Raw genomic sequence first — 24,745 nt, forward strand, 5'->3', positions numbered from 1 at the left:
GCTTTTTTTTTTTTGCTTAGCTGCCACATGGACCCGTTATAGGAATGAAACAAGACAAGGCAGCAGAGCGGCTGAATGCTGGCCTTATAACGTCTTATTATCGGGTTAATTAAAGCTAGAATCTGACAATGTCACCCAGTTTTAGAAAAAAAGGGATTAAATGCAATGTCTCTGGAGACTATGTCAAGGGCCGCTTTTCACAGCGCCTGTGTTGGACATCGGCTCTGCTCCGAATCGACCAAAAAAAAAAGCAATTATTTAATTTTAGATCTTCAAAAACAGAAATAAACGCGCCGAATTATTCATAAGATTGTAAACAGCGTGGACCACGAACTTATAAAACAAAGAATAAAAGTATTCAAAGACAAGCCAAAAGTGCTGGATAAATACAAGGAAAAGGAGCATTTCTAAGGAGTTCATTAAAATGGAGAGCTGCACATTAAAATACAGAGGGCTGGGGTCAAGTGACGAGTGGATTATATACTTTCTCATAATAATATTAATTAAACAATTTGTATGCTAATAGGGTAACAATTACCGCATCTTCTGTTGAGAGATTGAGGTTATTACAACATGCCAATCCCAGAGCCAAGGGTCAGCGAACAGAGTGGGGTGCAGAAAAAAATCACCTCTGATTAACATTATGACAATGCCAGACATGGAATAAATAAAGTCGAATTAATTATTTGAAACTTGATAAGTAGCACAGGCTGTAGTCGCTGCAGGCCGCTTTAATGCACACCGATAGAGCAATGTGAGTAAAGCTTAGATTAAATGTGTTTTATAGATATATATATTTACTGAATGGTTAATTATCAGCCGTTTTGTTTGGTGCAGAAATTGCACATGTCAAATGTGCTGCCTATTCGACTCTATTCTATTCTAGTTAAAGTCCGCAGAACCTTGTAGGATTTTAAACCACATCGGCCTATGTCATGTTACAGCCCATCATAATGTTTTATTATGATTTATTGTCAAATAAGTATAGGCGACATTTTTTGTTAATAAATAATAAATATCCATTTCAAATCTATAGACCCACTGCCTTCTCTTTTATTATATTTTGTATTTCCACGGTTGTCTATAGCCTACTCTTTCACTCCTCGTTGTATAGTAAGTGACAAAACACATTATATTGTCGGATTATATTGTGCAACGTCCGCTAAACGCATGCATTCACTTTTATATGCTCCACTTGCTTCGGCCATCTAAATAGCCTAATTGATTGGCCCCTTAATTGCAGCGCAGCTACTATTTATCTAACCCATATAAATATACAGCAAGTGTGTGCAATGTGAGCCAAAGTTAAGGGGAACCAACAAAACTGACATCCAAAGTGATCCCGCCCCGCGTTTCCCCCTCTGCGTTTCAATGCGAGCTCCTTTCCTCGCCGGTCCCCCGTGTAGTTACAATGTAGTTCTTATCAAAGCCCCCCTGTCTTGTTGTGACAGCTCTGATATTGTTTATTGAGGTGGGATGTCAGGTTTAATTAGCAATCGATATGAAAAGCGTTTGCAGACCCCGTCTCTGACGTCAGAGTCGATTACCGTTTCTCATTGGTCTCAAATTCCCAAAGCCTCGGCTAATTATTGGAAGGTTCACGTGGATAAAGTACAGCTCATCCCCTCCCTTCACATCATGTCCCCTGCTCGTCGGCCACGCTCACTGCATGCTTTTTAAATCCACATCGCCGGCTTCAAGACGTCGTTCCCTTTCGCCTGCTGCGGGATGATGGACAGCAGGATACTGGAGCCTCCTCATGCCCAGTTCGGAGGCTCGCTCGGTGGGATGGTGGGCTTCCCGTACCATCTGAGCCACCATCATGTGTACGAATTAGCCGGTCATCAACTCCAATCTGCGACCGCGGTTCCCTTTTCCATAGACGGATTACTTAACGGGTCCTGCACGGCGTCTGTTGTTAATTCCAACTCGCTCTTGTCTGCGGGCTGCGGTATGAACGGAGATAACCAGTATAAACTGACAGGTAAGACGCGATTTTATTATACGATTTAGCCTAGCTCTTTATTATAGGCTACATTTACTAAAAGCATGGTTGTGCAGACCAACAACAAAGACACGATGCCTTTTATGGAGCAAAGTGGATCCTTTCCGTTGCATCGCGACCATCAGATGCTGAAGCTGTGCGCAATAACGATGCTGTTGTAGTCAATAATAGTCACTCAAGTCAAAACACGCCGCTACGTCCACCCTTCCTTAACGGGCTATTAACGTATTAAGGTTAAGTTTGGTGAAGGCATATCCATCCCCGACATATCTAACCATACAGCATCCATGGGCTTTACCTCGTTTAACTGCATAAGCTATACGCATTTGTTTTGAAGCATGTTGGTGGTGTAATTGCATGTCCTAATGCAGTGCAATGTTGACACTTCGTTGTGTATCCTCACGTCAGACTCGGGAGATCCAGACAAAGATAGCCCCGGTTGCAAGAGACGGAGAACACGCACTAATTTCACTGGTTGGCAGCTGGAGGAATTAGAGAAGGCTTTTAATGAGAGCCATTACCCGGACGTGTTCATGAGGGAGGCTCTGGCTCTCCGCTTGGACTTGATAGAGTCCAGAGTACAGGTAAACCATGTTCCTTTCACCCCTTTGCACGTCAACTTTGCTCTCAATCTCGTTGAGAGCAAACTCATGCACACATGAGTTTGTGTGCATGCATGGTTATTGCACATCGACGGCTGTACCATTTTTTTTTTTTATATCTGTCTATTGAACTCGGTTAGAATGCTTAAATCAAAAAACAGATCTGGGCGTATAGTTATCATAAGAAACGCTGGACGGTGTTGCTATACCTCAACAATGGCCTCGGACTCTCGGAGACAAAACTAGTCCACCAGGAAGCACAAGGGGGGATTTCTTTGTTTTTGTTAATATCCCACTGCCAAATTTTTAGTAATACAAATCAAACAATTGAACAAACCAGTGCATGCTGGGTCGGATATTCTAAGACTATTATGTTGTTTATTATTTATATATATTTGTATATATAATCATACTAATATTTATAGCCTATTTGAGGGAAAAAATTGAATATACAGTACTCTATTTTTTTTTTATAGCAGCCTATTATAAAATAATACTCATAATAGCCTACCTATAGATAGGTATATTAATATTTTATAGATTATATAGCTGCATGTTAAATAGCCTATGCATTTTAATTGTAAAATGTACTAGATATTTTTTACAAAAATATATAGTATATTTCTATATTTCATTTATAATATTAATATTGCAATGTGTATGCTATCATATCCTTTATATAGGCCTACATAGAACAAATCCCAAAGCACACAACATTGTCCCTTTACAGTGTTCATCAACCTTTCATGTGCACAATAATGTACTTTTGGAGCAACACACCGTTTTGTTTTGTTTTGTTTTGTTTTGTTTACATTAGATAAGTCTTATATTTGGGGTTTTAATTGTCTGCGGCTGACTAATGCAATATCGCCTTGCCTCTGCAGGTATGGTTTCAGAATCGCAGGGCCAAATGGAGGAAAAAAGAGAACACAAAGAAAGGTCCCGGGCGACCAGCGCACAACTCGCACCCCACCACCTGCAGCGGGGAGCCCATGGACGCGGACGAGATCGCCCGGAGAGAGCTGGACCGGCTGGAGAAGAAGAAAAGAAAGCAGGAGCGCAGGCTGCTGAAGGCGCAGAATAAGCTCCTCCACGGGGACCTATTTCACACGCCCGGCTCGGACAGTGACAGCGGAGTGTCCCACGTCACGGACAGCGAGCACACGGGCACCCTTTTTAACCCTTCTGCGGGCAGGAACCAAACGCCAACGAGCTGTGACCAAACGACCCATCCTCACACCCATAACACCACAACCACCATCACCACCACCACGCACAACCAAAGACAGTCGCACCACCACGACGCTGGCGGCTCCGAGCTGGACTCGTCGGACAGCAGCCAGCAGTCGAGCTTGTGTGCCAACAGCAGGGCCTCCAGCCTGCAGAAACTCAACCCCTTTAGCGTCGAGAGCCTCCTGTCCGACTCCAGACCCTGCAGGCGCAAATCAAACGTGGACGGATTCTCTGCCTTACCCCCGTCGCGGCCTTTGATAGGAAAGGGACACTTCCTACTGTACCCCATCACCCAGCCGCTGGGATTCATCGTTCCGCAGACTTCGTTGAAAGCAACCCCCACAACAATGACAACAACAACAACAACAACAAAAACTGACGTCATGGACGATGCTGAGCGTGGTCGAGGAAATCCGGCCAACTCGGGATGTAAGAACCGCGCCATGGACTATAATTGCGACTCGACACAGGACGATGACGCGTTGTCGATCAGGAGACAGGGGGTGGCTCTGCCGGAGAGAATGAAGACGAGTTCCCCACAGAGCAGTCCGTCCCGGGCCACTTTTCTCAGTGGCAAAAGTAGTCAGTCAGTCAGCAGTGGTAGTAATAGTAATAGTAGTGACACGTGTTTCCCCAACGACGTGCGAGAGTCCAGGCCCCTAGACCCCAGCTCCTTACAGGCAGACGCAAAAGAGCACCTCCAAGATAAAGACTATTGTGACCATTCAGAGTCAGTTATAACTTATAGTCCAAAAGAAACAAAGACAGACTCCTGAAAATAAGTCTCTAAAGTATAGCCTCAATCTGAAGAATTGTTGATATAGATCGAGGGATGGGATTCAATAGGCCAAAGTTTTATCATAGTCCACCAGAATTGCATTTATAATCTTTAGGCTACATTTTCTCAGCTAATATCTCCATTATGGTGTGTTAGCAAATAGATCTCTCTCTCTCTCTCTCTCTCTCTCTCTCTCTCTCTCTCTCTCTCTCTCTCTCTCTCTCTCTCTCTCTCTCTCTCTCTCTCTCTCTCTCTCTCTCTCTCTCTCTCTCTCCCTCCCCTCCTCTTGTGTGTATGTTTCGCGGGTAAAGGTTTGATATTTAATGTCTGCTAAACTGTAAACAAAAAAAAACAAGACATCAGAACCACAAAAATCCTCAAAATGTGTAAAAAGGTATTATACTATTTATATATGTAAGGTTTTCGTAAATAAATCTATTGTATACAAGCCCCTCAAATCGTGTGTGTGTGAGACCTTACATCCAGGAGGGTCTACAGTAGGAAGGGCTTTCTCAAGAAATCTCATGTTGTACTTTGTATATTGCCTTAACAAATTTATTCATCTATAAGCCCCACCGAAATGAGGTTAGGAGCCTGAGGCAAAGGACCCGCTCGACTCCTGCAGAGTTTGGATATGAAAGTAATTATTTTCCCGGTGGCTACTGCGGGGATTCAGTTTATTTTAGCTCAAAGGGTTATAATACATTACCGATTTCTAGTGATATGAAATCACATAAACTTCCAAGAATAATAGAATTAGCATGAAAGGCTGGGGTGTCAAATTGAAATAGGAAAATAATAGCCTCGGCAGCTGGGAGTGTGTTTGTGCATATTGGATAGGAGATGGGAATTCGTGGGGCGGAATTTTCATGAGCTTTTCACTTTGTCAGGGCCCCTTGTATCCGGCTATATTAAGATAGATGTTCGATGATATCCCTCATTGTTCTGTCGCTTACATTGATGTTTCTGTGTTATCAACCTATTGATCATGCGTCGGCTGTAATGGGAAGGGTGAAGCGAACGTGCCTATTTACAATAGCAGAACACATTTGTTCTAATGGGGCTGGGGCTCCCGGGGGGATGCATGCAGGGTCTGGGACATCTGCGCCTCCTTCGGAATATTAGCAATGATGACCACAAGGTATAAAAGCTGAATTCAAAGTAAAACCTAAACTATAACAACACACAGAAGAAGGTCTTCTAAAACAAACAGAGTTCTTTAAAAAAAAAAAAAAACAGTATTTCCAGTTCTGAAGCCAGGATGCGGTGTTGTTGGAAGCCTTGTTGAAATGCCCACGAGCATTTGTGGTAGTTTTCTCTTTTTGGCTTCTCGATTTGCAAATAAATTGAAAATAATCAGAGGGGCAGCTTTATGTCTGAGCCGGTGCAAATGAATTTCTGAGCCAGTGTCCTTTTCAAAATATTTACATAATATTGCAGCTGTTTGCTCTAGGAAGCAATTACTTATTAGGTGGGAGGCAAGGGATGAAAAAGCCAACATGGCACTGAATGGAAAAGATCAGTGGTGTGAAGCTGAATGCTGTGGGTGTAACTATAGCCACGGCGTAAAACACCCTAATGAATACCGTTATTTTATAATAATAAAATAATACAAATCATTTAATGACACAGTTTAAGCCATAGGACGTCGTTTAGGCTATATAAACAGAGCACAATTTGCCCCCCCAAACTGGCAAAGGTTTATTTCCCAGATTGAAGTGAGAGGTCGGTTGGAAATAGCCTAAAATTGATGTCCCTTGGTTAATTTTTCCTCTCTCCCTTCTATACTCTAAGGCTATTTGGAACTTATGCCCAGTTCATCCATAATTCATTAGCTCCCCTGAATAGGAGTATCGCTGGCTGCACATTGGTGGCCTTAAGGTGAAATTAGCGATTTGCTTAAGTAGTTAAGCTTTTCTTGCCTAAGAGCAGCACGCGTGATTCAAGACAAACTATCAATCGATATACCCAGGCTGCCTCCAGGAGCTGTGTCTTCCATGAATCACACTTTATGAATTCAATTTCTACCCAGAGAAAATTTTCAATTTGAACGCCAGATCATTATGGGAGAGTGTAAATTGTTTTTGCTCTATTATGCATCGGACGCCATCATTTTTTTTTATAATTACGGAGGTGTCAGGTCGGGCTGTCATGCAGACGCTGATTTTCAATTTAACTGATCATCGTGCATTCATTTTCCCATTTGATAAATATGCTATCTAGAAGCCTCTGCATGCACGGAATGCTAAAAGAGAGGCACAGATTGGCAAAGTAATAGAGGCCTGTGTGCGGCAATAAGTGCAGATCAGGCAGCTAATTTAGCACCTCCTGGTATTCCATTTCCATTTCTCATTTTCAGGTCTCAGAGGAGGAAAAGCAGCCCAAAGGCAGAAAGCAGCCTATTCACTATCGAAGAAAGAGCGAGGGAGAGAGAGAGAGAGAGAGAGAGAGAGAGAGAGAGAGAGAGAGAGAGAGAGAGAGAGAGAGAGAGAGAGAGAGAGAGAGAGAGAGAGAGAGAGAGAGAGAGAGAGAGAGAGAGAGAGAGAGAGAGAGAGAGAGAGAGAGAGAGAGAGAGAGAAAACACCAAAGCCTTGTTTCCAACCACACCTTTCCTAAATTAGTCAATCGAGCTTAATTAAGGTTAATGGAGTTTTCTCAATATGTGTTAGTCTTACTTAATAGAAACAAATTTGCGCAATTAATTAGGCCAAAGGCATGTATTCACCGAGAGCCATTTGACAATCTTGCTCACATACATTCTCAATGACTCCCCAAAAATATGAACTAATTTTACCGTATCATAACCATTTTCAAAAGTAAAAATAAACACAAATATATGTCCCCAACCCCACAATATATGACAAACACGGCACAGTACAGGCCATTATGAAACAATAATACAAGGGATATGCCAAAATTGTTCAGTTCTTTGTTATTATTTATAATTTTTTTGTCAATTACAAACGTTAATCCACTAGGTGTGGAAGTGCTGAGGTGAGAAACAAAGCAATACATTAATGCGAGCAAGGTTTTCCTTGTGTAATAAAAAAAGTTGTGTTATTATTAGGTCTAAATGCTATTTGTATCTTGGGTTCCCCCCCCCCCTCCATCTGATCTTAGATCCAGACACACAGGCGTGGGCCTAATCGTTTTGCTTCATGGGTCAAAGGAATTTTCCTCCTCAGAATATATGAGTACTTTGTCTTTTAGAATTAGTTCACATTTCACACTCACTAATGCGGCAATGGAAATTATAATTCTAATCTCTGTGCAAACCTGGGCCAGGCCTGGGTTTAGACCGCATACTCTTCATTCATTAGGTCTCACCGTTTTCTAGGTAGTTGTAATTGTCCTGCATTGTTTGATAAAACAGATATATCCCGAGGCCTATGAAAAAAATTAAGATAGCTGATATTAACATCAGTTAATTGGACAAATGCGCATTAGCCTACATAAATAGGCAGACCATTGACTCTAGTTTAGTACTCCTAATATAAACCATAGATGTAGGCCTATGTATGGTAAACATCATAATAAGTGGTCAGAGTTTTCAGTGAGTAAAACTGAGAGACTTAATGATTATGCATTTTGTTTCCACGTTCTCAAATTGTAGGTCTTTCTAAATTAAAACACTCAGTATTTTTTTTTAACAATTTTAAAGGGTCAGTGTCATGTATGTGGAATCCCCTTTAATCCTCAGTTCAGCCTCACTGAATGAACTGTACACATTTATAAACCAAAAGAGCCTTAAGTAGCCTACATTTTTGTAGGCCTGTTATATTATACATATAAAATATTTGTATTTGACATAATACATGCATTTTATTATAGCATTCTCGATTGGCTACCATTGTGCTATTATTTACACTATAACAAATTTTCTGGAGAAAAACTAAAACGCAACTTTTTGCTTTCAAACGTCAGATGTGTCAGACCTCAGCTTTAGATGGTTCTCGTGAAGGTGGCTGTCGGGGGAGGGGCGTGGCACTAAGCAAATGGATTCTCTGACACGTCACAATTACACATACCTAGCAAGTGCTTTTGAAGTAAAAGGCAACGTCTGGGAACACGTTAGAGGTGGAACTGAGCTTGGTCAATGTGTTTATTTCAATGTAATTCTGTAGTATTTGTGATGTCACAACTTCTGCTGTTTTTTTCAAATTAAAATTAAACTATTGTATAAGCAATATAACACACAATTAACACTATTTTAAAAATGTACCTCCATTATATAGAAGACCTTGCCCAAACATGATATCTCTGATTATAAGCCCTAATCACTATTATGGGCACCATCATTAAGTCCTTTTGTTCAAGGTCAGAACCTTTGCCTAAATTTACATTTAGTCGTAAGAAAAAGTGTAACGTTTGTGCAAATTCTAATGAGAATCCTCACTCACTTTTCTAAACAACAAAATGACCCTCACAAACCTTACATCCAATGAAAACGGAACAAACCACCGCCACCACCATCTAGATAACACAACGACCTTCAAAAGCACAAGCAGGGCATGGATTGAGGAACGGAGGGATGGACGGAATGATATTACAGATGGCAAACAAGTTCCGCCCTCAGTGATTCTGTGGAAAATCCAGTGCAGCCATAGTGGAATGCTCCCAGACGGCAAGGGGCAGAGCAGGCCAGAACAGGTATTGCTCCTTTTCCCATGTGTGTTTGTATTGTAGGTCCTACCATTCATTTGTATAGTTCAAAGATTTCTGATCAAGAGGCTAATGTTTGTCCTAGCTAGCTAGACAGACCTAGTAGATTGGACATTCTGAGTGTTAGCATATAACTGACCTCAACCCATATCCAAGCATGGCCATCATGAGCCTATCTAAACTCAACCTCACCTCTAATCCCTGACCAACCAAAACAACAGGTGTACCTGCGCTCCCTGGTGTCCAGAAAGGCTAGCATCAAGATGCTACTTCTGCTGCTGCTCGGTATTCAGTTGATCAGTGTGTCCATTTAGGTGGATCCTTGTCTTAATTCATCAGATGGCCTACTTCATGAAAACGTATGCAGCACGGCTCTAAAAAAGATCAGTCCAACACGTTGAGGAAGGAACGTGGGCTGCACTACCATGGAAACGTTGATCCTTGCAACCCAAAATCAGGCACATTGCAAGGACAAAACAAACTTAAAAGAGACATGTGAAGCTAAATGGTGAATTGGTTGGATTAAAGCACCGTTGGCCATAGGCTGGCATGGCATCACAAAGACATGCACACAGCCACTGTCCATATCTATCTCACAATATTAGTGAATTGGACAATGACATCACCACTGACGTCATCAGCGGAATGGCTTTGAAGGCAGACCACAGGCTGCTCCGACTGACTTTCGGAAATGCAAACCTTGAACTTGGAGTCCGTAGTTGTAGCAGGCTCCGCCAACCTTAAACAATACACACAATCATATAATTGCAGGTTTAACAATTTGGTAGAAAGAAAGTGAAATGTCCATCGCCACGAAAGGTGCCACAAGAACTGGGGCTCAGGTCCAAAACATAATCAAGGCAGTATTGGAATTGCTATATGGCTCACATCAGAGAAGGTATGTATTGAGACGGTATGTTTGGGTCTTTATAATATACACAGGTTTAAGAGAACAATTAGTCTCGATGTCATCAGTTAAAGGGCCCCAATTTCACCAGGTGTGAGTGTGTCCAGTCATCACACCAAAAGGTATTATAGCTCAACTTTCTAGCCTACCAGTGGACTGTTACTGATGTTATCATGCATTTAGGTGGACACTCCATACTGTCATGTTCCTAAAGGGTATCATTTAGCTTGGAAATCAGCATGCTCGAGGAAATAACAAAATCTTTAACATTTAACCTTAGAAACTTTAAAGCAGTAAGCAAAACATGACCCTTTTTTAATGAGCACAGAGGAGGCTACTGTGATAGTTTATATGCATATATTTTCGCACCAATGGTATTCTACTGGTTCATACACAAAAGCAGCTTCTAAAGGTAGGTAAACAGTGTGAGATTTTTGTTTGTAGGATTTAGGATTTTCAGTTAAAGGGCACTTATAATTAATGAGCAAAGATATTCCCTAGAAATATTGTCTCTCCTCATCTCCTTGTATCTTCTATAAGGCAGAAAATATTGATTTTAGCTAATTGTTCTGACCTACACCCACCAATATTAACACTAACCACCATGGTATTTTATGCTTATTAAATAACTGCTGTTTTTTATCCCCTTGTGAAAATAAGAACATATATCCTTATTAATATGATGACCATTTGTAACAAATTAATGTGTTAATTTGTATGAACTGCCATCATAAGGGGTGGGTATACCACGACACATGCATATGTTTTAATGTTCCACCAATGTTGACTCAGACATACAAACTTAAACCCTACAGGGTGTACTTTCATACTTTAAAAGCTATTTATAGTTACACTGGTATATGTTTAAGATGGATTACCTCAGGCCCCGCCATTGGATATTGCCACAACAAACTAAGAGGGCTTCAAGGCTTTAGCTCCCTCTGCTACCTTTACTCAGAATGACTCAAATTACTATTTGAGCATTTAGAATCCAAATACATCCATGTCCATCTACCAACCCACCCACCCATCCGTCCGTCCGTCCATCCATCCATCCATCCATCCATCCATCCATCCATCCATCCATCCATCCATCCATCCATCCATCCATCCATCCATCCACCCATCCATCCATCCATCCATCCATCCATCCATCCATCCATCCATCCATCCATCCAACCCTCCCCCTGTTCTTACTTCCATATGGTCTTGTGGTAGTATAAGTAATAAGGAACAATCTTAACCTGCTGTGAACATGAGATTGGGGGGGGGGGGGGGGGTCATCCTAAATGGGTCCCGCCCACTCACACTCCATTCAATCCAAAGGCCAATTCAGGGTCAATTCTAAATACATGTTCATGTATAAATAAAGTACATTGTAAAGCAATGGTCCTGAAAAAAAAAAAATGCTTTCAGCATTTCCACAAGCTAAAGCAATTCAACACAATTATGTCTCTATGGATATTGAAGGGGTTTCAGCGAAATGTCCTGTTTTTAAAAACGATCACAGCATTTGATCTCCCCAGCTCCTTAGTGGTCACATCTCATTGTCTATCCGACAGTATGGTTTGAGTACCTACCTACATAGTATCTACCTGTATGTACCTGATGTGTGTATATGTCTACTGTCTGTCTCTCTATCTTTCGATCTCTCGATCCCTCTATCTCTCTATCTCTCCATTTCTAGAATTAGAGATAGAGACGTCTGACTCCGAGAAATGTTCCAAGAGGCTACTTCCAGAAATCCTATTTTGTTAATGGATTTGAAAAAATTATGACACAAATAATTCTAATTAATTATCTCTTGATCTGGGTCATGCCAACAGCAGGACATCAGAGGAGTTTTGCTATGGGGTGCAGTTAACCTTCCAGATGAATAGGTATCATTCAGTCCACACCACGCCGCCTTTCTCCTTTCCGCTCGGCAGACGACATTAATCTCCTTCGAAAAGGACTGGCTAATTATTAAAATGTTATTTTCGCCCAGTATTATCTTCGATTTAATAGCGTGCATCCTGAACAAAGGAAACAAATTATAATGACCATAATAAACATAATAAAACCCAAAAATTACATGATTAATATAAATAAAAAATATTACAAAACAATAATAACAATGCTAATAACAATACTACTAATAACAACCATACTATACAAATACATAGAAGAGATGGTAATCCTGAAGCTAATAGCATGAGCTCAGATGTGCCTAAAGGCCTGTTCGTTGACGGACCGTTCTAGTTGCAATTATAAAAGGCTCCCGAGAAAGACTTGACATGTCCTCCCTAGCTCTCCTCTTCCACTATTAAAGTCATGTTGCAGATGTACTTAGCACGTCAAGGCCAAGACCCCCAGATCTCACTATTACATGCACATTATTTAATCTTTTGTCTTCCCTGGTCCGAGTATACTGACACATACAATTTCTGCCATTAATGTGGCAGTAAGCTAAAGGATGAACGCGACTCAAGAAGAGAGCGAGTCAGGGTCCAGTTTTCTCCGGTTAATGGCCCAGGGGAAATAGGGTTCAACTGAGCCTGAAATGTTACCCATCAATGTGCCCTGTGGAGGAGCATGTTATGGGGGGGTTTCAGTCGCTGGTTGAAATCGATCCTGTTAGCGCAAAGGAAGTGGGGCCTATTTGACAGCCAGGAAACATTTCAGTACCGCCACTATGCGTCGGAGAGCTTCAGGCGCACACACGCACACACACACACACACACACACACTGACACCGACACATCAACACCGACAAACAAATTCACACACACCCATGCACACACACTGACACACACAAACTGACAACGACACACACACACACACCGATGACAGCACACACACACACACACACACACACACACACACACACACACACACACACACACACACACACACACACACACACACACACACACACACACACACACACACACACACACACACACCGATACCGTCAGAACAACACGCACGCAAACACACCAAAAAAAAAAAACAACCAACCAAACTTGAACGTATCAGTTGTGTAAATGGGTGTGATTAGTCATAAAAGAGCTTACTCTGCAAAGACTGGAAGCACATTAGAGGTGATAGCGGGACAGAATCAATGGTGGTTACCTCTTGGAAGTGTGAGCTTATCCATCAACGATAAGCGAGATGACGGAAGACAGCTCCACCTCGTCAACAACACCACTATCGACAGAGGGAGAGAGAGAGAGAGCACGACAGAGTTCGATGAGTCTCTCTCGCTCTCTCTCTCTGGTGTAACATTCATTCTGCGCAATCAATGAGTATCCCGGTGCTTTCTAAATAAGAGATTTAGAAGAAGGGAGGAGGAACAATTACAGCGCCATGTGCAGCCTCCTTAAACATAAACATAAACAATTGGTAACAGTCAGTGCCCTGAATATATTTTTTTACACTGTGATGTCGTCATTTCTGCAACATCGCACCATAATTCAATTCATCTTGCTTAACATGAAGCATCCCTTTTTAAACTGCTTATCATGTCATTTTGACCCATACGCAGAGAGCGTGAAAGAACACACACAGAGACCGAAACACACACACGCACACATACACACACACACGTTCACGTACGAGCAGGCACAAACAGTTTGTGATTTAGCGGAGATCTCCCAAAGGGGAAATGCTATGAAGGAATCACAGGTAGATGGTTAATGAATTTGTAAAGACACTTCTGCCTGGACAACAGCGTCTGATGTGGCTCTTCTAATTAGTTTTTAAGTACTGCACAACAGGGATCAACCGTTTAGAATCTCTGTAACCAATCCCCAAGTAACGCTTAGTGTTTTGTTTAACATTGAGGAGAGATTGTGGATCAAAATGAGCTCTTCAGATGGAGGGAAACAAGAACAAGATTGGTGATTTTGGTTGCATGATGCATTTCTAAAAAGGGGGCAGGATAGTGAGATGGGTGTTTGACTCCAAGCCAAAAGGTTGTGGGTTCAAACCCGAATGTCTGCAGCCCACCATTGAACAAGATGCCTAACCCCTTACGTCAACGGGGTCGCCCAACATGCAAATCGTGTCGCAGGAGATATATAGGCCCTGAATATACCCCAGAGGGCTTCTCAGGGGCCTCGGACTTGGAGGATCTCCCCATGTTGCGATCACTTTTACAATTACCAATTTAAGTAATTTAGCAGACACTTTTATGCAAAGCGACTTAGGTTGAATTGGCATCTCCCTCAAGAAAGCCTACATCTAGGCATCCAACATTGGGGAACTAACCCAGTACCTTTCTTCGTCACTGCAATATTGCCTCCCCCGGGTTTATATTATTATGGGGGTTGTAACTTGTATGCACGTCATACAACAAACTGATTGACTTGAGAGATGACCCATTGGTCAAGGGATCCATTCGGTATCATCAACACCTTCAGATTGTAAAACGGAGCACTTTCTACCTCACCATTTGACCCCTGATGTCGGTCGATTCACATTGATTAATAAGTAAAAGTGTTTCAGGTCAAGCATTAGCTTCTGGTATAGATGATTCCCTCCCATCTAAAAGCAGGCCCGTGGCACTTGCAAACAATGATACACTTTTAACACAAACTGGCCTCCACAGTGCCCCTTTTTATCCAAGGCAAAGTAAATGCCATTAGTTGGTCTACATTACATCCCTCATCGGGGGTTAGAGTGCTAAAATGAACGGCGGGCACATTAATTCAGACGCTGGAAAAGGTTGTATAGTTGAAAACACTTATACCACAACTCGCATTAAGGTAGCGCATATGTGACCTACTTCCACGCCACTATATTCCACAGAGAACCGGGCAGTGCTCCAATCAGGAGGGAGGGGAACGTGTCCTTGTCTGGGGGCAGTCGCTGACCCTTCGCTTTGCTGCAGATGACATGCTAAAGAGTTAGCGGAGTTGCCACGTAGCCGCTACAACGTCTGTACCCAAACTGTATGAACCTACGTCAACATAGCCGGTCGGTGGCGAGGAGAAGTGCTTGGAAATCCGCTTGAATGCTTGGGAAAATAATAAGGCCATTTCTGATTTGATTGACGTGTCAACTTTCCATTTGATCGATGCAATTCTCAAGGGTAGAGGTAAAACAATACAACATCAAGACGAGACGATACGCAAATGGAAAGACTGATTATGTCTGCGTGAATCTCTTTCTTATTGTTTACTATGAAACAGCACATTTAGCATATAGTAGCAAAGTCCTTGTATCATCATATGGATAAGCATTATGTTCAGACTAAATTGGATGAACGTTGACAGTTGTCCTGCCCTCTCTTGAGAAACTAGACGCTCATGGTTTGTTTTACCTTTCAGATAAAAAAGCTCTGAATCAGATTTATTAAGTCAGGTTTACGAAACAAATCAATCTTACACACAGACAATACAGGTTAAAGTGTGAATCCTTCAACTGTACTAACACACACATCCCCCCCAATTTCTCACTTCAACACCTCCTTCATGAACAGCCTTCAATGGACTCCATGCAATATCCACATGTTGGAGATATCTTCAACAGCAAAGCCCCTTTCCCCCGTTAATCGCTACAACATGAGCAGGGGAAATTATTCCTTGAATTTCTCAGGGAAGATAATGATTCTCGTTTTTATCAAGGGTTTATCTTCTCAGGTCAAGATTAAAGTGAAAACTGAGGTGAACCCCCAGTGTCCCCAATTAAAAAAGAAAAGGGAGCGAGAGAGGGAGCCAGTGAGTGTGAAAGGAAGAGCGAGGCGAAAGAGAGAATGAGAGAGAGAGAGAGAGAGAGAGAGAGAGAGCGAGCGAGCGAGAGTGCAAGTGTAGGCCTATATGTGTGTGGAGGGTGGGATGTCTTGGGTAAGGGGTGCGGACAGGAGGTTGGAGTGGGTGGGGGGGGGGGGGGGTCAATCCTAGTTTTCTCTACTCTCCAGTCCCCTGAAGTATACGAGGGAAGTAGGAAATAACACAATTAAATTACAACACCTGACTTCTGGACCTCAGTTCACTGTGAATCATGGTGGACTAACTGGCGAATGTGAGATCCCATCAGGATGATTAATGTGATCACATACATTAGCATCTTTCTGACGTCACAATTGAAGATGTATTTTGCTTTAGGTCGATTTAGGGAAAAGGATCAGTTTACAAATGAATACACAATCCACTCAATACAGTGTACAAAAGCTAACAATGCTAGACATGTGTCGTACCTAAAGGGAGGAAGCGAAAAATAGACTTCTCAATTTAGTTACTCTCACCTCAACACTAAAATCATAATGACAAATGCTTATTTTTTTTGTTACTGCAGCAATTTTATTTTTACCACCAGATGCTTAATTTCCTTTGGGTCCTTTATTGAAAGGTCCCATGACATGCCACCAGGTGTGGTGTGATTAGACGTTACAAGTCGTTTTGGAAATCTGCCCCTTATGACATCACAGGTGTCCACCTAGACGTGTGAAGGATAGATGAGCAACGTTTGCTACAGTCCACTGGATAGGCCGGTAGACTGATCTATCCAGCACACATCTAGGTGGACACGCCCACCTGTGATGTCATAAGGGGCAGATTTCCAAAATGGCTTGTAACGGCTAATCACACCACACCTGGTGGCATGTCATGGGACCTTTAAATTGAGGTTCTTTCAAGGAAAATGTTTAATGATACATTCAACAATAGGGTCTACTTGGACCTATTAATTAGATTTTAATTTTACCAGACATAAGCAATGTCTTGCAAACAAACCACAGAGAGGAAATGAAGGAGCATCTTTTGTAACAACAATATTCAACAATATTGCTCTTATAATAAACTGTCCAAATGTATTTGACCAACTGATTCATTGATTGGTTTACTATCACATTAGAATGTGAATAATGTGATACATTTGCAGACATTTGCATAAGAACATTGTATAATATGTTGTTAAAGTTGGCCTAACCTCATACAATGTCCTCAACTGAATGTATACAAGCATAATAATGTTGTTATAAACTATCAATCCTGTGACTTCTGACATGGGTTTTTGTTATTATTCTGTGGTATTTCCATGTATTTGGTAGCAACTAGCTATCTAACGTTGTGCTATGCGGCTAATGCTGTAATTGCCCATATTAACATTGCAATTGTTATTGTGTGTTCCGTATTTTTTCAAAACAAACTGGAAGCCGTTTCATTTAATAGTTTTAAATGTATTTCATTATTAACTGTCTAAATAAGACAGCTACATACCAATAGCCTGAAATAACACTTTCTAACAGTTATTTGGATTCTGCTATAATCCTAACAAGCGTATCCACTTATAGCCTCATAATAATATATGTATTTTTTTTTTCTCACAGACGTCAGAGGGCAGGGGTATCTTCTCAGTTGCACACTTTGCTCAAGGACAGTCTTGCAATATTTGGGATTTTTTATTTATTAATTTTTTACCTTGAGGGCAATCTGAAATCCAAAATGCCTGAGCCTGCTGATATGTTTACATTAGTCCTTGTCAACATTAAACAGTAAACACACCTGGAATATGTTAACCTGAAGGTTATTGAGTTCTGGGCAGTTGCACATTTTTAATTATAAAAAGATATGCTATTGAAGGTCCACAAAATATTTCACGGATGTACCTCAATTGTATAAGGCAAAATAACAATTATTCTCAAAGGCACTGAAAATCGGAGAGGGAACTGCAAATTGTCGTGTGTTTAAAAAGTAGCATAATCCTTAATCGCATCTGCAACAGATCCTACGTGTTGTTTTAATCGTGCATCACATCAAAAACCCAAAATAACATTGCTTTGGAGCTTTCAATTAACCCTATTAAAAGAATGGTTGTTTTTTTCCCCCAATGTTTCAATAGGCAGCAAAGAACAAACCCTGTAATAAGCAAACACATTCACAAACCCGCACATGACGCGACACAACCAACAAACCTCCCTCGCACCTACACTTTGCCCACACTTAGATAACAGCCCTCCTTTGTTTTCAACAAGAGACGATTCTGGTTCAAGCAGTGATTCAAGCAGTGCATCCAATCTCAAGACATTAGTGCAACACATTTAATTGCTATTCCATGACACTGTATGAAAGCAGAAGAATTACTGTTATTAAAGCTAAAACCCACCTTCTGTAATAAAATTATAATGCAAAACTTTTTTCCAACCATAGGACCAAAACAATGCTGGAAAAAGAGATTGATATACAATAATGTGCAGTTTGCCTATTGTCACTTAAATAACATCCCCAACTAGTTAGAAAAGACTGAGCAATTAAAATGGAACCAAACATGTTTGTTAAATTCAACTGAGGTTTTTTAACAAACATTTAGCAACTTTTACCCTATCCCCACTACCTGACTGCCATTATGAGTGACAGATGTGTAGCTGAATTGACACCCAGGTAAGAAGATTTCAGAGCCTTTTCTAATTATGAACGTGTTTTTATTAATATTTCAGATGTATGCTGGATAGCTAAATGTCAGACCATTATTTCAGAGTAAATTCAATATTTACATTATAAGGATATTAACACAAGTTGAACAACCACTTCATAGCTGATATGGTATTGCATATAATAGTATGAGTCACCTGTGCCTCCATTATACCAGCATTAGCGGAGCAAATGATTGCATGGAATCAGATACAATTTCTCTCATATCTGAAAAAGTCAATAGACATAAGCAGACAAACAAACAAAAAAAAACACACAGCTGTCTCTGGGCTGCTGTATCGTCAGCTTCGGTTCAAACCATTTGCTGTGCTGAAGAGCTGCCCTCTTCTATTCTAAACAATGTAGATGAGTGAGATGCACAGGAACCCCAGAAAGCAATCGTGCCGCTCCGCACCGGCGGTCCAATCGCAGGCAGACAAGCGAATCCTCCGGTGTGGAATCTTCAGTTGAGGCCGCATTGATTTGGCAGCATCAGTTGGATGTCACACACGCCGCGAACAATGCTCAATGACTTTGCCATCCTATTCCCATTTAAATTGCTTCTACGTTTCCTCCCTGACACCTGTATAAATCAATGCCATCCTCGGCAGGTCATGGGGCTGAATGTACTGAGGCTCACTCTCCCCGCCTCTCAAAATCCACTAAAATCAACACAATAATTGAAATATTTTCAAGCTGATTACACCGAAGCCCGGGGCTTGGCTGGTTGCTAAGAGTATGCTCCCTAGTTGCTAGGGGGAGTAAATCATCTTGCATTATTTGATTTTTGTTACTGATATGAAACCGCTAGTCCCTCGATTAAATGTCCCACAGTCCAACACCTAGGGGATGGACACGAAGAGAGGGAAGGGGGAATATAACAGTTTGAACCTGTAAAATAGCATCTAGAACTTTTTTCCCTTCTCTTTTCCACAGGGCTTCAACACAAATTGATCAGCTTGTTTATTTCCGTCCGAGGCGGAGAGCAAACAAACATAGCTTGAGCTCATCTCTCTCATTGAGGGAGAACAGAGACGACAGTGAAATGTCAGGATTCTAACTCCCCGCTTTGGGCTTTGCTGGGATCATGAGGAATCTATTTATTTCTCAGATATATGAAAGAGATAGCCCGGTTTAAGCTTCGTATTTTAGTAGTGGTCACTGTGTGATTTGTATTGCAAACCACCTTTATAAATAACAAAAGGCAAAAATTGCAAAGGGAGGGGGGGGGGGGGGGTGACTGAATGATATGCTGACACATTTGGACAAACTCAGACATCTCACAGTTTCATGGTCCGACTCCATCAATAATACAAATTTAATCCCTAACACAATATAATAGAAAAAGCTATTTTGTCTTCACAAAACATTGAACTTGGTAAACCACTGACTTTCCCTTGCGAAAGAGCTCCCCTTGCAGCAGAACAACACCCCAACCACTATTAAAAAAAAACATTCCCTCAGCATCAAACCGGATGACAAAGCACCCCCCATAACGCTGATGTTCACCGGTGAACATTACAGCCGTCCGCTTTGCCATCAGCTTTGTACCAGACCTGGGATTTTCCCTCCTGTGTCTTGTCAGACAGCGAAGGCTCCGCCACCGCCAGCCCTCGTCAAATGAGATCAATCGTCGGCCATAATGGTGAGGTCAAGTGGAAGGGGGCAAGAAGCACATCCACTGGCCCTCTCTCTCTCTCAGTCCGGTGGTCTGACAGCGGCGCCTTATAGCCCAGCGTAAAAGCACCGCGATGCAGCGTACACGTACTCTGACACGTCGATCAAAGCTTAAGATGCGATGTAAGTATGCGCCCAAGGTGTGCCAAACAAGTGACATCCTAATCCCCCTCCCCTTCCTGAAACGAGAGCCAGTTGAAAGATGTTTAATCTTCTTAAGCAACATTACGCTTGTGCGGTCTTAGGAAACCAGCTCAACTTTTGCAGAATAAAGAATATACAAGCTGTTTAAATACTATATCCACTTGACCTTGGCTACCAAAAGCGACGTTCCCACTCTGATTCTTTCAGGAGCGCCAGACAAATAGGAGTGGAGCTGAGGTGACAGTTCTAAGAGAAAGGAGGGTCACTCGTGATTAGGGTGCGAGCGCTAAATAAAACGTCCAACCACTGGAACGGGATACTGCCATTAGCCCTGCCGTTTAGGGGCCCCCACAATCATTGTGTCATTAGCGCCTTATAAAAGCAGACTCTTAACTCCTTAACCACTCCTTATTTACCAACCAGTCATCCAGTCCCATCTCACGCAGTGCTGGGGTTGTCTCCCAAACCCTGCCTGTTTCATTCAGACCCCTCTGCTTCTACACGGCCATCTGGTTGCCCCCCCCCCCCCCGCGCGACCGTCCCACCCCCCATTGCACCCCTTCACCCACCCGCCCGCCCCTCTGTCCTGTAAGTCTCTTCTAAAGCGCGAGGCCTGACAAGCAAGAGATATGTCAACGCGCTGCTCGGCACAAAGCAACATCTGCCATGCCTCACGCCCCGCCATTGTACGGCCATTTAATCTGTCCCGTCCCCCTCCACCCCCCCCCCAACTCTGACCCTCCCCCCTCCTCCCCCTTTTCTAGCGGCCCCTACAACAACAGCTTTCCCCCCCGTATTATGTTTTGCCACTCAATTAGCATTATCATTTCGCGGCTGAAATAGAAGCCAATTTACCTTTAATGACATGATTGTCAGATGAGTGACAGCAGTCGCCGTCCGCCATGCCACACACCACCGTCCCCATCGCTATCGCTCGATAAACGGGGGCCAATAGCCCCCCACCACCCCCACCCTCAACCCCCCCCATCTCCCCCCCACCACCACCACCACCTTCACCCCCCCCCCCCCCCCCCCACCCATGCCTGTTTTCTCCTGACTGGTCGTGTGGAGAGAGAGGGGTCGGGGGGGGGGGGGGGGTTCGGATGTGACACAGGCCTAGCCAATCCTCCGACCCCCCCCCCCCCCCCCCTCCACGCCCCACCACCACCAACACCAACATTGTTTCCGTTCCCTTCGTCGGGGCAGCGTGGTGGAAAATTGAGTCCAGATTCATTAGGTTTTCAGTGTGCCGCTCGAGTCAGTTAAATTGATACATTTCCTAACAAAATTGAAGTGCTTTTGTGGGGGGGAGGGGGGGGGGGGGGGGGGGGGGCAGGGTGGGGGGGGTTGTGGGAGTGTGTGGGGAGTCGGGGGGGCGCGTGGGCGCGGATGGCTGGTGACCCCCGCTTGGGCCCGCTGAGCAGCCCAAGCGAGCCGATGGATCCATTAGAGCGCTTAGACTGCTTATTCCTCTCCCTCCGTCTGACTGACACTGTAAATCTGAACCAATTTCAGACTCTAATCACCATTACAAACCCCCTTTCCACTGTCCATTTGTTACTCTGCAATTCGAATACACTACACAGATTGGTTCGGAAATACCAGTTTAGAGAGTGGGGAATGGGGTGGGAAAGGGGGGGCCGGCGTTTTCCTCTCTGGTTAAATGGTTCATGACTGGCCCGACGGTTTCTTTTTTTTTCTTCTTCATCTTCTTCCTCCTCCTCCTCCTCCTCCTCCCCAGCGGAGAAGCGACAAGGTAAAACCAGAGGACCTCTACCTTCTGACTAGCCCATCAGCCCCACCCCCCACCCCCCACCCCCTCCAAACCCAAGATAAACTGGAATTAAGGAAAATGTCACGTAAATTAATAAATACTTGAAGAGAAAAAAAAAACACAAACACTCAAAAAAAAAACGAATGAGTGTGAAATTGGGCGGGATGACAGACGGGCCTGCAGGCCAGCCTACCGGTGGTTGGCTGTGAGGCTGTCCCTTGAATAACAATCACCGTAACACCTCCAAAACATTTCCCTCATCCGCTCGCCAGCTTTTTTTTTTTTTTTTTTGCCCAGCTTTTATCTGCTCAGTGGACCGCGGTGCACTAGCGAAGCGGCTAGAGGATATTATTTCCCTGTTGGGGCTCCAGTCATATAACTCTCCCTCTGCTTAATATGCACTCTATAATTCAAGAAACTCGAATTATAACCCGGGATATGCTCGCCTCGCCTCACGTTATCTATCTAACCTTCAACTTTGCTCAACTTTGAATGCGCAGGGCTGTGTGTGTGTGTGTGTGTGTGTGTGTGTGTGTGTGTGTGTGTGTGTGTGTGTGTGCGTGCGTGCGTGCGTGCGTGCGTGCGTGCGTGCGTGCGTGCGTGCGTGCGTGCGTGTGTGTGTGTGTGTGCGTGCGTGTGTGTGCGTGGGATTGTGTGTGTAGATGTAGCCATGACAGGTAAAATAACAGGTCTCATGAAGAGTGTGAAACTAAAGGGAAAGCCCACCCACCCACCCCGCCCCCACATGCATTATTTATGCCATTAAATCATAGGCGCTCAATCGAAGGGCTTATATTGAAAATCGGCCATCAGTCTCCACATCTAATTAACTTGCTGCACCTCATATCCTCCAAGAGCAGGGGAAACACGTTTTAATTGATATTGAGATGTTTATGCCCTCAGAAAGTAATTAAGATTTTCAATTAATCACGTTTAATTTCTCGGACATCTTCGTCTTCTTCCCGTCCTTGAGCATCCCGCCGATTAATTCCATCCCAAAACCTCCGACAACCAGGGAACTTCAATTACTCTGCGTTAAAAAGAAGCACACCCCTCAGTGACCTCGTCCAAGGCTGAACCACTGCGATACAAACAACGTGTGTGAACACAAACACAATGAGATCACACGAAGGCGGCTCCACTTCCACTGACCCGACACTTAAAGGAAATGTCTCCTGGTGGATCAGAAGTGGGTGAGTGTAGTGCATCGGTGGGCGTTCAGATCCACAACTTCTGTGTTTCCGTTCGTCGATAAATTCTGCCTACGTAGAAAACAATGAGTTAGATTTTTGCGACCAGGGGGGAAAAACATGTAGCCTAAAGTGTGACCTATGTCATATTTTGAATGCATACATGTATGATTGAATGTATGTTTTGACCATTGTCCATACCATTAAACAAAAAAATAATATTTTTGAGACGATTTGAGAATTATAAGAAGTACATTAACACAACCAATCAATCATCCAATGATTCCATCCACCCAGCCAACAATTCTTCCCATCATGCACTTCCAGACAAAGTCCCATTGACTCATTTGAAAAGGCAGCGATCACACCACCGCACACCGTCAACAAAACACCACCAACACATAATCCACCTCCACCACATTTGTTATACCTTTTGGAAAATCACATCTCTCAGAACCTTGGGATGTGTATATAGAATATGACAGCACTCTGACCCCTCTCGAGCACCCCACACACACACACACACACACACACACACACACACACACACACACACACACACACACACACACACACACACACACACACACACACACACACACACACACACACACACACACACCCATTGTATGCCCAGAATAAATAATAATTTCTCCTGGCTTGCCCCTTTTTTGGCGATTCTGTATTTATTTATTATTTTTTTCTGCTCACACAGAATCACCTGCCCATCTGAAGGGGGGGGCTCCAGATGCTAGGCTGCCCTGGGGGGGATTAGGGTGACATCATCTTAGCGGTTGCCTGTGTGAGTGGGGGTCTGAATGGAGGGTCTGAACCCCTCTATGCCACACCGAGATAACATTTGTCACTATTGGGGGGGGGGGAGTGGGGTGGTTTGCCCCTATTCATAGATTAGTGGACCTGCTTCTTTTCACAAAATGTGGAATGGCTTTGGCACCTTCGCGTGTTTTATGTAAAAAAAAAAACCAACACGATAAATATATAATAAACTCCTCCAGACCTCCGAGGACCGGGGAGAGAATCTTGTCTCTTTTCTTCGAGAGCTCAGCTCCTTGTATGAGTACATTTCAATCAGAGGGTGGCTGTACTGTCAATGGAGGACTCTGGATATGCTGGGAGGCCAGGCTGCCATAGATTGTTCCAACGGTGTGTGGCATAGCCTACACAGATGACATTCTGTTTTCATGACAGCAGAGATAAGGCCATTATAATCATTTAAGAAAGCTCAAGAAACGGTTAAATTATTTCCCTTGTAAAATACCCTTACCAAACCCCCAATACGAGCAATTCCCCCAATAAACCACAAAGTTATATTCATTTTAGGCTCTCTAAATATTACGTTTACGATGAAACCACAATATG

At 43.0% G+C, this 24,745-nt stretch overlaps 1 protein-coding gene across 1 annotated transcript; it reads left to right on the forward strand.

Annotated features, from left to right (window-relative positions):
* The first annotated feature begins 1,108 nt into the window (after positions 1-1,108).
* uncx (UNC homeobox) lies at positions 1,109-5,991 on the forward strand. Its single transcript, XM_060038441.1, has 3 exons — positions 1,109-1,984; positions 2,414-2,589; positions 3,492-5,991. Exons 1-3 carry the CDS (start codon positions 1,729-1,731, stop codon positions 4,614-4,616), a joined length of 1,557 nt encoding a protein of 518 aa, XP_059894424.1. The 5' UTR covers positions 1,109-1,728; the 3' UTR covers positions 4,617-5,991.
* The last annotated feature ends 18,754 nt before the right edge of the window (positions 5,992-24,745 follow it).

This window comes from Gadus macrocephalus, chromosome 2 (genome assembly GCF_031168955.1).
Source record: "Gadus macrocephalus chromosome 2, ASM3116895v1".
NCBI lineage: Eukaryota > Metazoa > Chordata > Actinopteri > Gadiformes > Gadidae > Gadus > Gadus macrocephalus.